Below are 16,412 nucleotides of genomic sequence, written 5' to 3'. Positions count from 1 at the left end.
CATTTTTTGCGGCTCCCAGTTTTTCCTTTTGTGAGGGAACCGGTTCTGAGTGGCTCTTTCACTGTTTCAGGTTGCTGACCCCTGGTCTAGCCTGTTAAAAATATAGCAGTGAGCCAGGTTATTCAAATGAGATTTCTGGATTGATTTATTCTATGATTGATTTATCATAGAATAAATCATATTGAATTATCTTGAGTATCCATTGTGTTGTCAGGAGTCTTCTCTAACACCAAACTCAAACATGTAAAAACACTTGCTATTCTGCTTCATTAAAATTCAACCTTCACTTCCATAGAGTGCCATAAGGAAAAAACATTGTCTACACAAATTTGATACTTCTAGGAATAGATGTTCTATAGCATCCAAATATGTTTTTCAAGGACTTAATTGCTGCCGTACCAAGCGCTAAACTATTGTATATTTCTTAACTTCTAGTTCCTTTAATATTGATAGTTGATTTTAAAAGGCAGAAGCTAATTACCATTGCAATATCTTCATTTCCAGATCCAGTGTTGGTTGTGTACCTGTTGCCATTAGTTTGGTCTTCTTCATAGGTAATCTCAAATCCATTTTTTCCACTGTGCTTTCAGGTTGTAGTTTATTTGTATTTTCAGCTAACAGAGTAGTATTGGCAGCATAGGTTATTGATGGTTCTTCCTCCATTTTAAAAACCTTACTCATCTTGTTCCAATCTAAATTCCCTCAATATATTTTCAGCATATAAACTGACTAAATACATAGAGAGAATTGAGTGTTGTCTTATTCTTTTGCTGGCCCAGAGCCAATTTGTTTGTCATCTTCTCTCATGGGTATAATACTGCTCCTTGACTCTACTAACGGCTCTCTGAAATTCTTTAATCTTTGTTCTTGAGATTTTTGACTGTTGGCTTTGGCTTCTCTTTTCTTCTCTTCTTCTCAATTTCCATGGTTTGTTCTTATGTTAAAATTGATATATTATGCTTCTTGATCCAGAAAAGTCTATTTTTGCATTCCTCTTTAACAACTTCTTAGGTTCGATTGCTAGCTTCGCTGGCTCCCCATCAGTGAATTCAGATCTTTAAATCAGTTTCTAATATTTACCTTGAAAATGGTGGGTATAAGTTCAATATTATATTGTGAAAAGTGATTGGATTTTTCTATTACTTTAGCTTGAGTTGGAACTTGCACATGACCAATTCATGAGTCAGACATTGGCTACATGTCCTCACTATAACCAAACTCTTTCATCTCTTTGTATCAACTATGTTTCATTTTTGTGTACTCCAGAACTGTGTACTTCTGTGATATTCATGCATATTGTGTGGAAACTGTTAAGAAATTGTTGGATATTCTTGTTCTGCATGGCAGTGTCAGGAACTAGATAATCCAAAGCCTTTAATCTTGTTGCATCTTAAATATCATTCTCTGGGAAAAAATCTTCAATTCTATCTCAGCAGCATGTTAATTAAAGGACCCATCATTCAATACTATGGTAACAAATACTTTATCTTATTTATACATGTGCTTTATCACCACTATACATGTGCTTTATCACCATTTATACATGCACCTTATCTCATATAATATGATATGATGTCCTTGCTAATATCACTAAAGTGATCACTGATCATCCAATTCTACCTCTTCCTGCATCAGCGGGACAGCTGGGACAACCTTCAAACCTTGGATGAACCTGCTGAGAGTTTCTACTTGTGGCATGCATGGGGCATGCCACTTGGGACATGTTGTTCCAAGACAACATAGCAGGATTTGAGTGGAGCAAAGGCTGCGGATATAATAATGTATATATAAAACTACTGTCTTTTTGCTGCACCGCAATTTAGAATTTCTGAAAAATCCAACTGAAGTATATAAAGGATGCCTCTTTGGAACAGAGTTTATTCTTAGCATGCACTACCACAAAAATCTATCGCTACTCTTAATTGACCAATGATGCTGTTCCCAGACAGCCAGATGACCCTGGTAAAGATAAAACTTTTTTTGATAGTTTCAGATACATCTCCTGGGCCATATGACTTCTGTAAGACAGCAGGCCTATTATTTTCTTTGCCCATATAAATTCTACCTCCACATACTGTATCTTCAGCTGCTGTTTCCTTTTGTCTACAACCAAGCTTTGAGGAAAGAAAAATCCGACTGGGAGCCTGCTTGACTTCATTTACTTTTATTTTCCCCTATCTGTAGATAGTGGGTCACCTCAGCAGACTACTGGCACCAGCTGAAATTACCATTTTTATTGGATTTTATAAAAACAAAAACCAAAGTCCCAAAACAAAAGCCAAAACCAAATAGTTATCATGGTGTCATTTATGAATAAACAAGGAAATGTATGCTAGTATGCCATTATAATAAAGGGGTTCTGTATGTTGGCTCAGGATATTAAAAACAAAAATATATTCTATATTCTGGTCTAGATTTATTGTCCCCTATAGGTGAATATAATTAATTGGTGTTTGCATATTTTTTAAAAAACAATTCAGTACAGTACAGTTTCCTGTACTGTTGTTAATTTGATGGAAAACAAGCTTATTTGGTTGTTTCTGAGGCCAATAATGAAATAATTGATCTCATTTTAATTCTTTATTGACATTTACCTTTTTGTTATATTCCTTTTCTTTTGCTTTATGTTTTATCATTTGCTGAGCTGAACACTACTTGGTAAAAGGAAATCACTAGTAGAAATTTAGTATTAATCTTATTTGCAATGTTTATAAATATCCTGGCTCAGGTAACACTAAAAAGCTCTATGTTACAATGATCACCATGGAATCCACTGGGAAAGGGCAAGGGAAGAAATTTTAAAAAATGTGCATTGCAGCATTATGACATTAACTTTGCCATTTTCGTATGTGACATACATACTTAAATGAATATGTACAAGCTTACCTTGGTAACATCAGAATACATATTTTGTAATTTGGCTGAAATTTCAGTTTGCTGCAGATGCCTGTGAACTTCACTATAATGTAACATTGTGACTGTAATAAGACCATAATATCATAACCTATTTTGGGGAAATTCATTCAGCCATGCATTCCAGTGATGGTCAAGGTAGAAAATTCTGATGTCAACTTTCTGCCACTTTGAACAATTGACATGCCCTATTCAGAGTAAGTGGGCTTAGTGCTTCTCTTCTGATAGTCATGCATCTTAGCATGCCAAGGATTGCATTTGCTATTATATTCTCCCTCTTCCACATGTTCCATGGCCAATCAGAACCAACACAAACATTTCTCAAACATATCCATAAGTGAGTTATGCCATTGATTCAATGACTTTTACAGACACAAATTTGCTCAGCACTTGACAAGCGGCTGCCCACTGCTTTTGCACATTTCCCATGCATGCACCACCTGACTATAGTTGTGACTGCTTCTATATTAAGTTGAGCCATTGATAATGTGAGTGCTACAGGCCTACTAGTCAAATCTGTAGTGATGAAACATAAAACTAAACAGGAATATATTCCAGGGCTATGCTTTGTAGCATTGGGCAATTGCTATATCAGGCAATCCTTTGTCCCATCTAATGGGATACTGTTTAAAGTTCCCCACCACCAACTTCTGTATTCTGAGAAGAATCTTTCTCTGAGCTCTGGGATATGTTGGAAAGGCCAGCAACAATTGATTATTGCTTTCATGGAAGCAAAACTCCCTTAAGATGTTACACAGAAATTGTGCTTTCCCAGCAATGGTTTGACGAAACCTTGAAGAACTGTGGTGGCTGTGAATGCTATGTACCAACCTCATTGAAGTCAGTCTGTATGGGATGTGATGGAGTCATATATGGTCATTTCCAGACCTACCATTTTTGGGCTACTACCTCTTGTACTCCAGTTGATGTACCTTTGATTTTGTTCTATTCTTTCACCAAGTATGAAAAGTTCCTAGCTTCTATGCCACATGGTCAACATATCAGTGTTTTGAAGGTTAAATTGGAATTTCTTTGGCATTGGACTTTGGCATTGTCCCAGAACACAGGAGAGTAATGATTTGGTTTCTCCACCGTATAATTCCACAGCAGCACTTTGCTGGGATTACCACTACACTAGTCATTGCTTGATGTGAGACTTGAATATGAGCATCAGATCATGCAGCTATAGAGCAACTGAGTCATAAGGGCAAATAAGGGGGAAATATATGAAGAAAGTCAGACTCAGAGAAGCCTGATTCACTAATGGTAGTTTTCACAAAAGATCATCCAGATTAGCCAGTACATTGGCAAATCAAAAATACCATAGCTGCTGACTTCTAGGAATTACACAATGAAATGGTGATCAGTAGACACTTTAATTTAATTTAATTTAATTTTAATTCCATTTATATCCCGCCCTTCTCCGAAGACTCAGGGCGGCTTACAAGCTTAGCAGTAGCCTTCATTCAATGTATATGCCTGCTTATTAGGGCTTTCAGGCACACCCCAAGCGGCATTATTACAAAGTCAGCTTAATTGCCCCCAACAATCTGGGTCCTCATTTATAATTCCTCTCACAATTTTATTGGTTTGCACTTCCCCAAAGAGGCTTAAAGCATAAAAGTATAAAAGCATTGTAATTCCACATATAAGTTCTTAGGTATAAAGTCTAGCACAAATAAACTGCCACAGCTAAAAATGGAAAAAAGCATGTATAACACGCTATTTGTCAAAGCTTACCCAATGCTTAGTTTATCTCGAGCTATGATGACCAGTAGCCTGCTGCCACAAGCTTTGGGAGTTAAATGGTCATCCATTGGGAAAATGATGGCAGGAAGAAAAAAAAATGATGAACAGGGTGTTACAATTACCTGAACAGTTAAAAAAAAGGAAGTTGGTCTGATTTTCAAATGGGCAAATACTAAATAAGGGGATGGCTCTGTAGCTGAAATGCAGACGAAAAGGGGTTTTCCTAAAACTGTATTATATGTTCAGTTGGCCCAGTGTGCCACACAGTGACTGAAGGCCCACATTTATTATGTCAAAAAGCACCATAGCTCTGGTAGATGAGCCACTAGGATTTCTTAGAAATGGGCAAACCACAGGGTGCAGATGGAGTCATGTGGTCACATCATGCAGGACCAGGTGGGGTTGTGACCTTGCACTGTACTGATAGTGGCTATGTGGATATGTCCTTGATCTGAAAAGAAAAAAAAATGAACAGTACTGAGATGTAAAAGAGATTAATTTAAATCCTATACTTTTTAATAAAACTTACTTTCATTTCCTTCTTTCAATGATTATTCCACATGTGCCTATTATTTTAGGTCACCTGTCATTCCCTCCTTTCTCATGCATTCTTCTCTCTCAATCAATGTTCGATAGTCTTCCCATTCCCTTTTCATAGTCTACATACATAGCAAATCATGCTTTTTAGTTTCAGATGCGCGGCTGCCTGCGCAGTGACCCATTTTCCCAGACTTGCTTGCTTGTTCGCTCTCTGCTTCTCAATAGCTCTCAAATGGGTGCTGTTTCAGGCCGCTGGGCACTTGCTTCCTTCCCAACCTGTCAAGTTAATAATGAATGAATGAATAAATAAATGGGGGCGGCGGGGGGGGGGGAAGAGGCTGAGGAAAAGCCAGCCACTTTCAGAATTACCTTTGGATAGCGTCTCTACTACTTCCGATGTCCCCCACCTTTTATTCTTCTGTCTGTTCTTCCATTGGCTTGTAAGCAATGCCTAGCTGTAATTTCCATAGGCTTAAGTACTTGCCAGTCCGGAGTAGAGGCTGGGAAGCTGGTAACTCTAAGCAATAAGTTTCCTTCAAATATTTAAGCTCATCCTCCTCCTCCTTATTCTTGTCTTATTCTTATTGCTTTCCTTTAACGGACAGAATGTACAGAAGGTGTCCCTTTTTTTTTATTGGATGGGTGCTGCTGTCTGTCACGTACTAAAAGCATGAAAAGGGGCGGTTGTCAAGGAGAGCATGGCTATGCGAACCGGGGGGGTGGGGCGGGCGGACGGGGGAGATTTATCAAAATCCCTGGGAGGGGCGTGGTCTGGAAGTCTGGAGGTGTGGCTATTCAAAAAAGAAAGCGTGGTTTGGAAGGGGGTGGTGATTTGGAAGAGAAAGGAGGGGGGATGGGGGAGGGAGAGGGAGGGAGAGAGAGAGAGAGGAGGAGGAGGAGGAGGAGGAGGAGGTGCGCGCGCTGAGATTGTCCTTGTGTCTAGAGCTGGAAAAGCGGCTTGGGTAGCGGAGCACTCTCCCTGCGAGCCGAGGTGAGAGAGAGAGCGAGAGAGAGAGAAAGAGAGAGAGAGAGAGAGAGAGCGTGCGAAGCTGTAGGAAGACGAGGGCAGCTGCCGCCACCCCATCTCATTAGTCGGATTGACCGGCGAAGAGGGAAGGAAAAAAAAAAGCAGCTCTTGTCACATTTCAAGGAACGGATAGACGGCTCAGCCAAAGAAAGGAGGTGTGCGTGCGTGCGTGGGTGCAATTGTGCCCATCTGAAAGGGAAAAGGGGAAGAAGAAAAAAGGGGAAAAAAAAAAGGACAGGGCTGTGGACGAATTGATGGGAAGAGGAAAGCGTGCCGCCGACAGCAGTTCTTCGCCGCTGCGCACCCGCGCGAGCCTGGTTCTCGTGGTTACCCGCTGGATAGGTTGAGGGAGACACTGCGGCGGCGGCAAGCGGAGGAGGCGGTTTTTTTTTTCCTTGTTTTTTTTTTGCTGAAGGAAGGACCAGCCCGGTGAGAAGAGGAGGAAGAAGAGGAGGAGGAGGAGGAGGAAGCTGCGGTTGGTAGCAGCAGCAGCAGCAGCAGCAGCAACAGAAGCCGCGGGATTCTCTGCTTCACGTCCAGCCAGCCGGAGGGAAACCTCCAGGATGCGGCTGAAACCGAGCGTCGTCTTGCGCTTATACAGCCTCTGCGGGATCCTTATACAAGGTACCACCCCCCGCCCGCCCCCCCCCTCCTTGGCCCCCGCTCTCTTCCAACTTAGGAATACGGTGTGCGTCCGAAGGTGGTGGTGGTGGTGGTGGTGGGGGAATCGGTAGGGCTGAAGAGGCCCCAGCTGCTTTATAAAGATTCCTCTGTTGACCTTATTTCCTCTCCCCCTGGAGCTTTGCCCTCAACCTGTTCCTCATTTGTCTTCGTCTCTTGCTTCTCTCCCTCTCCTCCCCCCCCCCTCCGCCTCCCTCTCCCACATGCCCTGGCATCTTCATCTGTGGGGTCCCTTTGCCTTCTTCTGGTTCTCTTCTCTTTCCTTTTCGCCTTATTCCTTTCAACCTTCACCCTCCAGGGTTCTCTTCTACAAAAGCCCCACTTGTGTTAGAGCTCTCCGTCCTTAAAGTGCTGCACAAACATTAATCCTTTCCTGCCTGCCCTTAATAGTCTTTCCCTCCTGCCCTCCCTCCCTCCCTCCCTCCCTCTGGAGGCTCGCATTTCTCCCTTTCAAGTCCTTGCAACCTTCCCCCTTCTGCCACTCTTTTTCACCCCGTCAAATAGGTCTAGGAAAGTGAGAAGGGGAATGCAGTGAGGTGAACAACGTGTGCGCTGCAAAATCATCCCAGGAGTATGAAAGCTAAAATGGGAGGGGGGGGAGAGAGGAGGGCATAGACAATAAGACTATAGAAGTGTGGCTGGTGAGAAAAGGGAGTCTTAAAGATGAGCAAAGCGAAATATAGGACCCCTTCCTCCTCCCGCCATAACCTATAATATGGCCATAACCTATAATGTGTACAGTAGTGCATCCTCGCAGCCCCTCGTTCCCTTCGGTTCTTTGTTTTGCATTATTTGTTCCCTTGTTTTCTTCCTAATTTATGTTCCGTTGACACATATTGACCTCGTAAGTGAAATGCAGACATTACACTGGAAAAACCGTGTAAGGTATTTTGTTCATGAATGAAGGAATGAATCTGAAAATAAGTGGCTGTTAAATAAGAAGTAGAAAGCACAGCATTTTATTTCAAGCTTCCGACGCTATCTCTTTTACTAGCTCTGTAAAATTGTGGTAAGTGGTGAACGGTAAATGTCTATAAAGGAATCCACAGAAGGATTCGGTTGATCCTTTTTGTTCCTTCGAGAATGTGGCTGTGGTGTTGGAATGTGCAATAAGGGATATCTCTGTGTGTATGTGCATGTCTTTATGGCTGCAGTTTTTGAGTATGTGGTTGTAGGGTCCTTTTGCTGCCTGTTTCTCCTTCTCTCCCCAAGGCAATGGGAGAATGTAACAGAAATCCAAATTGTCAGGATGAAAGATCCTTGAGTGTTAACAACCATCTAGTTTGCTTCTGGAGGCTTCAAATGAGGTCAGCAAGCAGCAGCAACTTCTCCATGTTTTTTTCAGGATGGTTGGCATTTGCCCCCTTCCCACCATCATGTTGTCTGAATCCAAATTTTTTTCTCAATCTCGCTATGCTCTCTAATTAAGAAACAGTTTTGACCTTGTGATACCGTGTTCGTACACAGTATAATCTGTTTGCAAGGAATGGTAGTATAAAGTTGGTTGATTTTTTCTTCTTCTTCTTTTTTTATGGCATTCCATGCCTCCGTGCAATTGCCATGGTATGATATAAGGTCTCCAGAGAAAGCAGTGGAAACCTTTGCTCCATATATCCCCAAAGCAGAAGTAATCTTTTAAGTGAGTCTGATTCTGCTGGATTTGGAAATCTGCATAGCCCCCCCCCCCCAGGTTTATCTTTTGAGTTTTAAAGCAAGTGCTGAAAAGAGGTGGAATGACTGTGTTTGGGAACTGAAATGATTTTATATGGCTATTTGCTTTTCTTACTAATCTCTGGGAACTGCTGGGAATGTCACAATACAAGGAGCTGCTGTTGTGCTGTTGTATGGGATTATTTATTGAGGAATCTGGCAGGTGGCACATGTAGGGGGGTGCCTCTCTTGTTACATTTCCATGTGAACTGTCAATTCTCTTTGCTGCAAAAGGAGGGGGAAACTCTCTTTATTGATTTTTTTTATCACTGTAATCATGGTTGCTTCTGATGAACAAAAACTTGATATATTTTAGGATATGGAGTCAGTTGCATTCCATACACACTGTATTTCAGAGTAAACTAATAGTGTAAAATTGTGTCTGCCTGTCCAGATACGTGCATTTTTTTTTTAAAAAAAGAGCAGTTCAGTGATTGTGCCAGGAAGAAAAAAAAATGCACCACTGCAGGCAGCATCAGGTAAAAGAGAAATGCCATGCAAGGAGTTGCTTTTTGCTGTTGCTGTTATATAGGTAATCAAACTGGTCCTTTTCCAGTCAGATAAAGAACAATCTGTTTCTTTTTACATCACCTAGATGTTATTTGCCCTATATTGTAAAAAGTGGGGTGTTCTGTTTGGCTTACATTTGTCAGTTTTATTTCCAGCAGTCCTTGATGAAAATAAGAGTTCAAACAGTCACCCTTGCAGGTCTGACTGAGAAGATGCTCTGTAAAATACTTTGCCTGATTTCGTTCTTATAATTCAAACTGACTGTTGTGTCTTCCTATGACAGAAATGAAACAATAAGAACTCAGTATGTATTTATAACATAAGTAGGCTACACTTAGTAGTTATACATGATTTAACCTCATTTTAATTTCTTATTATGTTAATAACTCTACATGGGTTTGGTCATTAGTCATTAATGCTATTATGTAATATTAATAAACTTGCTTGGAAGTTCAGCCAATTTAATCATTTCTCAACTTTTGTCTGTTCTAATGCACATAGACTTTCCCTACCTACACTCCTTATCTAATTGGTAGATAAACAATGAAACTACAATAAATTTAAAATCAAGATTTTCAGTCAATACTTAGATAAAGCTTCACTTTTTTTAATTGAGGACAATACAAATCTTTTGAAGTGTAAAGCCATCTGGTACCTACATTCCTTATATGGAGGTAGTTGTATTCATTACAATGGACTTGATATGAAATCTTAATTTGTTTTAACAAAATAAGGAAAAAAATGGACAGATGAAATTTCTTTTTTATCTAGAATTGAGGCTGGTTAATAAATATAATTTGTACAGCAATATGATTTTGTTGTGATAACCTCTCTTAACCAGGAGGCCAACTTTAAAAATCCAGACTACTTTTAAGGAGATAATAGATCATCAGGTTGTATGGAGATTGACACTGCCTTATGAGAAGTAAGCAGTCTGAGTATATGAAGATATTAGTGGGCAGTGAAAAAAATGAGTTCAGGATTTTATTTCATGAGGCCAGAAATTTAGATTTAAATATAAGTATAAAATTTAAGTTCTTTTGATACTGGATACCGTAAAGGTGCTCCCAGTTATTGTGGGTATAGTCTCACTTACAAATCTTATAGCCATTATATAACTAAGTATAGTATATTTATTCATTAATATGCTTCATTGTATTACTTTTATCTGGAAAATTTTAGAAGCATAACAGGTGGAGTTTTACCAGTCCTACAAAAACCAGTTAAAACCTTTGTTAAACAGTTTAAAACTAATCATAGATAAAATATTATATTTTCAAAACATGTGTATTGCATATATGGTACGAAGATTGCAGCAATAAACATTTTACTGTACTTCAAGTATATAGAGGTTTAAGAATTGGCCCAGAATTGTAGCTGCTATAGCCCCCTGCTGTGAGATAATGCAAATGGCATCCAGTGTTTTAAGCTGCTATGCCTTTCTGAAAATACAAAGTACTGTATTATTATTTTTTTAACAAAATAGTTCATTGGGATTTCAGTAACTCAGAATAAATACTTTAAGGATCAATTATAGTCTTACTGAAATAAAAAAAATCTCATCAAATGATTGCTAATCTATCAGAAAAGTATATTCTGATACATCTAATATCAGTAAATGATTGTCAGTAGATGACTAACATTTTATGACTCTTTCAAAACATGTGCTGACAAATCTATAAATTAGAATGTTGGTTTTTTTATCCCATTAAAAATAAGACAGTGATTTTGCTTAAATGTATACTAGAAATAATGTTGTGCTACAAAATTGCAGTAGTTTGGTCAAAATGATATATACCTAGATCATCTTTTAAAAATCTCTCAATACTTACATGAGATCTATCGAGTTAAGAAGACTTTCCCAAACTTAGTGCATCCAGACACTTGATATGACAATTCTTAGAATACCAGGCTATTGAGATTTCAGGAACTTCCAATAGTTAATTCTAATATTTTAAGGTTGCCATGTTGGTACAAGCTGATGCACAGAACTATATTTTGATCAAGTGTACGGCCGAATACCAGGTAACACCCTTCCATAAGACACATCTGCTTAACAAAAGGTGTGATTATATGTTATATCATTTTCTAAAATATAATTTGAATAAAACTGGCAGCTTAAAATTATTAAAAATGTTACATTTTGTGCATTCCATGTATTAAAATATTATATTTCATATAAAAAGTAATTCTTCCATTTATTAACAAGGTTAAACACAGTATTTTTAAAGTAAGGTATTAGCTTTGGAACATGACAAGAATGTTCATATTTTGTGAAATATTTTTTTACAGGATGATAATAAAACATGTATACTGATACATTGAAACAAAACATCTTAGAAATAAGCCTTACCAATGTGGATGATAATTTCATTGTAAAAATTAGAGATTTGGTGGATAATGTGCATATTTCATACAGTACAAATGGTACAAATAATAATACATTATTTCTGCCAGATGTGCATGATAATGTTTATGTATATAAGCCATAACCTATTGTGAAATGGAGATGAGTATTTAAAAATCTCTCTTATGGTTTGGGTGTTTTTCTTTCTGTCATATTGTTTCCTTTCTTTTTAATGTTGATCTTTTGGGTGTCTTATACTCCTGATTTGTTGACATACACGGATAGTAATTTTATTATTTATAATAAATATTAATGTTTATTAAAAATCAAAATCAAAATGAGAACAGTAGAGACTAAATAAAACCATGAAATAGTATAAATTAAAATATTTCTTTTTGCTATTAAATAGAAAAGGGAATATAATGTATCAACAAAAATAGCTTGAAGTTAGAATATATGATATTTACTTAAACCATTTTTTTCAGTCATAGACCAGCTTGCATATTTTCCTACTTTGAGTCTTAACTTAAATGTCTTCATGAAATAATTTCTAGCCAAAAATTTTAATTATTCTTCAAAACTGCAATTTTTCTAATGATTCACTTTTTTCCTTTTTGCAGAATGAGCACATACACACCCACTCACACACAAACATGGCATTGTTTTGAAGATCAAAGTAATTGACTTATTTTGTTGGCAGTTTTGTGTAGTAAAAATGGCAAAGCCTTTTTGTTTTTTTAAGAGTCACCTTCATCATCTTCCTAACAGCAGGATCTACTTTTCAGATCAACAAATGTCATCTTGCATGATCAAATGCAGCATCTGAGTCATATCTGCATTTTGACGGAAATGGGTGTAGATCCATAGGTAAAGGTAAAGGTTCCCCCGCACATGCGTGCTAGTCGTTTCCGACTCTAGGGGCCGGTGCTCATCTCTGTTTCAAAGCCGAAGAGCCAGCGCTTGTCCGAGGACGTCTCCGTGGCCATGTGGCTGGCATGACTAGACGCCAAAGGCGCACGGAATGCTGTTACCTTCCCACCGTAGTGGTCCCTATTTTTCTACTTGCATTTTTACGTGCTTTCGAACTGCTAGGTTGGTAAATCCATAGGTTGCAATAAAAAAACATAACCAACTGACTTATCTCCTGGGTCTATCAGTTTGGTCTGTGTTCAGCTCAGGATCGCCCTGGTTGGCAGGCAGTGCCACAAGGATGTGCAGACCTCACTGTCTGGGACTAAGAGAGAGTGACTGTCCCAAAGTCTACAATTGGCTTTGTGCTTAAGACAGGACTAGAAGTGAGTCTCACAGTTTGACACCCCTGCTCTATCTCTTACTGTGATTTTGCTAAGCTTTTTATGTTCCCTACCTTGAACCAAACCCAATAAAAATCTGTTCATATGTTCATGATTTCTTGATGGAAACTTAATATATACTATTTGTGAGTAATTTAAACCTGGTTTAGGACCCTGTTCACACTGTAGAAAAGCTGTGAACCAATAACACAACATGGGAAGGATGTGTTTGTTATTTGTTTTTCAGACCAAGTTTATACTCAAAGATGTCATAGAATGTGTATATGACCAGATGATCTAATATTGATTGCTCTGTAATTAAAAAGACTAGATAACTTGATATATAAACACAATTTTTTCAAATTTTATTTCAGTGCTATAGACAATTATAGTGCCAATTGAAGTTGAAATATACATAAGACATTCATAAGTGATTTTATTAGCTCAAAAGAATTACATCTTATCTCTATGCAACTATGCAATTCTCTATTTTTCTGAACTAAATTTCTAGACATCAGAAAATATTTGCAAGATCATTTACCATATCAACTGGTAAACTCAAGAAACTTTGTAAAACTCTAACTTTTAAAACAAGTATTGGAATGCTTTGCAAACTTTTATACTTTAAGATTTTAAATAAAACACACTGTTGTACATTGGATAATTTAAACAGTGTAAAAATTACATATGGTTTCCAACAGTGAAAATAATAATGTCATTTACTTAAACCCCATCTATAATATTAGCTTATTTTGGACCAGTCACTTTCTCTAAGAGTGACTGGCCCAAAATAACCCAGCAAGCTTTATGGAGACTTGAGCTTGACAGACTTTATGGAGTCTGAGTCTAAAGTATAAACATAAACAACATGCTTATATTCACATCTAAATTTGCAACTCCCTGAAGCCCATACCCTTTGATACCACTGTTATAACAAATTACCATAATTACTTATAGGAAGAATAGCTGTATATTTTTCCAAATCATTGTCTGTGACTTAATATTTGGATCTTGAAGAATTTATATTACACTGGTAGGAATAAGAAGCTAGTTAAAAAAAAGTATGGTCAAGAGAAACAAATGGTTAGAAACTATTTGTATGCAATCCATTAAAAATTAGCATGAAAATTAGCAATTGCTGTAAAAGTAAAAAAAAAGTTGGTGTTGTAATATAATATTCTACTCTACTAAAAAGAGTTGGAAGTCAACACCTTTTTTCCTTGTCCTTCTTCTACTACACACTTTCTCACTTCCTTTTTCCCCTCCCCTAGTTCCCCATTATTTTCATTTTCTTTTGTATTTTATATTCTGATTAACTAATTAAAAATTATGATGGAAATTAGAAGTTGCTTTGAAACACAAGCATCTTCTAAATTTAACCCATTCTGTATCCATGTATCTGTTCCACTGCAATTTTTTTCTCTCTTCTTTCTTTTTCCTTCCCACTATAACTACTTTTTTCTCTTACTAGATCCTTCCCTTTCCTTCCTTTTCCTCTTTCCTGTTTCTTTTTAAACAGAGAGGGAATATTTGTGTAAAGTTTGCTGTATTTACATGCATGTGAATGGACTAAATGTGAGACAAAAGAGTTGGTACAGTCAGACAGTATATGATTGACCATTTTATAAATGAAATATTTTTATAAACAAATATTTTTAATACTTTTAAGTATAATTTTATACTTTTCATTAGCAATCATTAATACATTTAATGCTTTTTTATGCTGAACCCACTTTTTGAAGTGTGATTTGTAGCAAATATATAATCCATATTCATATATACATACACATATAATATTTGTCATATGCATACATTTATCAGTGGACATGGGGAAACTCCAGAACTGATTATTCCAGTGGAAAATCAGGACATTGATCAGGATCTTAATCTGTGGTTGTAATTAAATTGTATAAACAGAACTATGATATACATTAGGTATTGATACATATCAATGTAAATATTCTATGGGGAGGGAACCTGGCCTTAAATTTAAGCCCTTTTTTCATTGGGGTGAATATGGTTGCTGTATTATAGATAAAGGAAACCTATATCATAAACCTACAGTTTTGTTTGTTATTTAAAAAAGAAAATGTCTTGAATATTTATTGTTTTATAGGGTGACATCTAGTGGATTTTTCCCCTCTTTTCTTTCATGTTTTCTGCACATAGCTATCCAATTCATTTGATCCTCAGCTCTCCAGAGCACTTGTGGGGTGGAGTGGGACAATAAGAAGGAGGAAAATGTATTTGCTGAGAGTAGTAATTTCATTTGTGGATGGACACAGTTGGATACAGTTTGTGATAGAATAGCTATTAACCCAAATAACTTTATGGTGAAAAGGTATTTGGGAATATTTGCTTCTGAGTGTATGTAGTTTAGTATTGAATGGTCTTTTAGGAATTGAACTGGGTTAAAGTGTTGCATACTACAAAATATATTTCAATATTTTACCAATACATCATTTCTGCTGCAAGGGCTTTGTAAAGCACAATGTATGAATCCCCTTATTCTTACTTGCCTCATATTTCTTCCATTGTTTCAATGAAGAAAAAGAGAGGAAATATGTGATAAACATTATTAATATTATATTTCACATTATATTTTTATTAGGATGGTTATAAAACAAACAGGTGGTTTTGTGTGTGTGAATGTTTTATAATCTATCTGAATATCTAAATTTATTATTACTCCTTAATTACATTATGCAAATGGATGCACAGACATGCAGAGATAGCTAAGTAGATTCTGAAACATCCAACAGAGACCCTACAAACCATATATTTGCTTTAACAAATTGTAGTGTTTGTAGGTGTTCCTGCATATTGCACCACCCTTTTTAAGGCTTTGCATAATTGTATACTTTTATATAATTTATAACCAGGGACGCGGTGGCTCAGTGGGTTAAGACACTGAGCTTGTTGATCAGAAGGTCGGCAGTTTGGAGGTGTTCTTATTCAACCCACTGCTCTAGCAGAGACCGTATACCATTCCAGACAAATGGCTGTCCAATCTCTTCTTAAAAACCTCCAGTGATGGAGCATCCACAACTTCTGGAAGCAAGATGCTTCACTTTTTAATTCTTCTCACTGACAGAAATTTCTCCTTAATTCTAGGTTAAACCTTTCTTTGTTAAACTTCCACCGGCTATTTCTTGTCCTGCCCTCAAATATTGGAAGCCTGCTATCATGTCTGCCCTGGTCCTTATTTTGTTAGACTAGACAACTCTTCACTGTTTAATCTCCAATCTCCCAATCACCTTTGTTGCTCACCTATGCACTTTTTCTAGAGGCTCAACATCACATTTGTATCATTGTGACCAAAACTGGACACAGTATGCCAAATGTGGTCTTCCCAGCACAGTTTAAAGCTGTACTAACATTTTATGTGACCTTGATACTATCCCTCTGTTGATGCATCTTAGGACTGTATTGGCCATTTTGGCAGCTGTAGCATACTGCTGGCTTATACTGAAGTGATTGTTCACTAAGACTCCTAGATCCCTCTCATAATTACTGTTGTTAATCCAGGTACCACCTATTTTATCCCTGTGCATTTTGTTTTTCTTGCCTAAGTGTAAAACCTTACTTTTTCACCATTGAATTTACATTAACTTACATTTACATAACTTACATTAGAAAGGGC

At 37.4% G+C, this 16,412-nt stretch overlaps 1 protein-coding gene across 2 annotated transcripts in view; it reads left to right on the top strand.

Moving 5' to 3' along the window:
* Window positions 1-6,113: 6,113 nt before the first annotated feature.
* The window catches only part of CADM2 (cell adhesion molecule 2), a 377,294-nt gene continuing 366,995 nt past the window's right edge, over window positions 6,114-16,412 (top strand). For both annotated transcript variants that reach the window (XM_083362037.1, XM_083362038.1), the window contains exon 1: window positions 6,114-6,853. In XM_083362037.1, the coding sequence (XP_083218163.1) occupies window positions 6,793-6,853 (61 nt within the window). In that variant the 5' untranslated portion in view covers window positions 6,114-6,792. The remainder of the gene's footprint in view (window positions 6,854-16,412) is intronic.

This window comes from Vipera ursinii, assembly GCF_947247035.1.
Source record: "Vipera ursinii genome assembly, chromosome: 4".
Lineage (NCBI taxonomy): Eukaryota > Metazoa > Chordata > Lepidosauria > Squamata > Viperidae > Vipera > Vipera ursinii.
The sequence above is the reverse complement of the archived record's forward strand: the minus strand, read 5'-3'. Positions and strand labels throughout refer to the sequence as shown.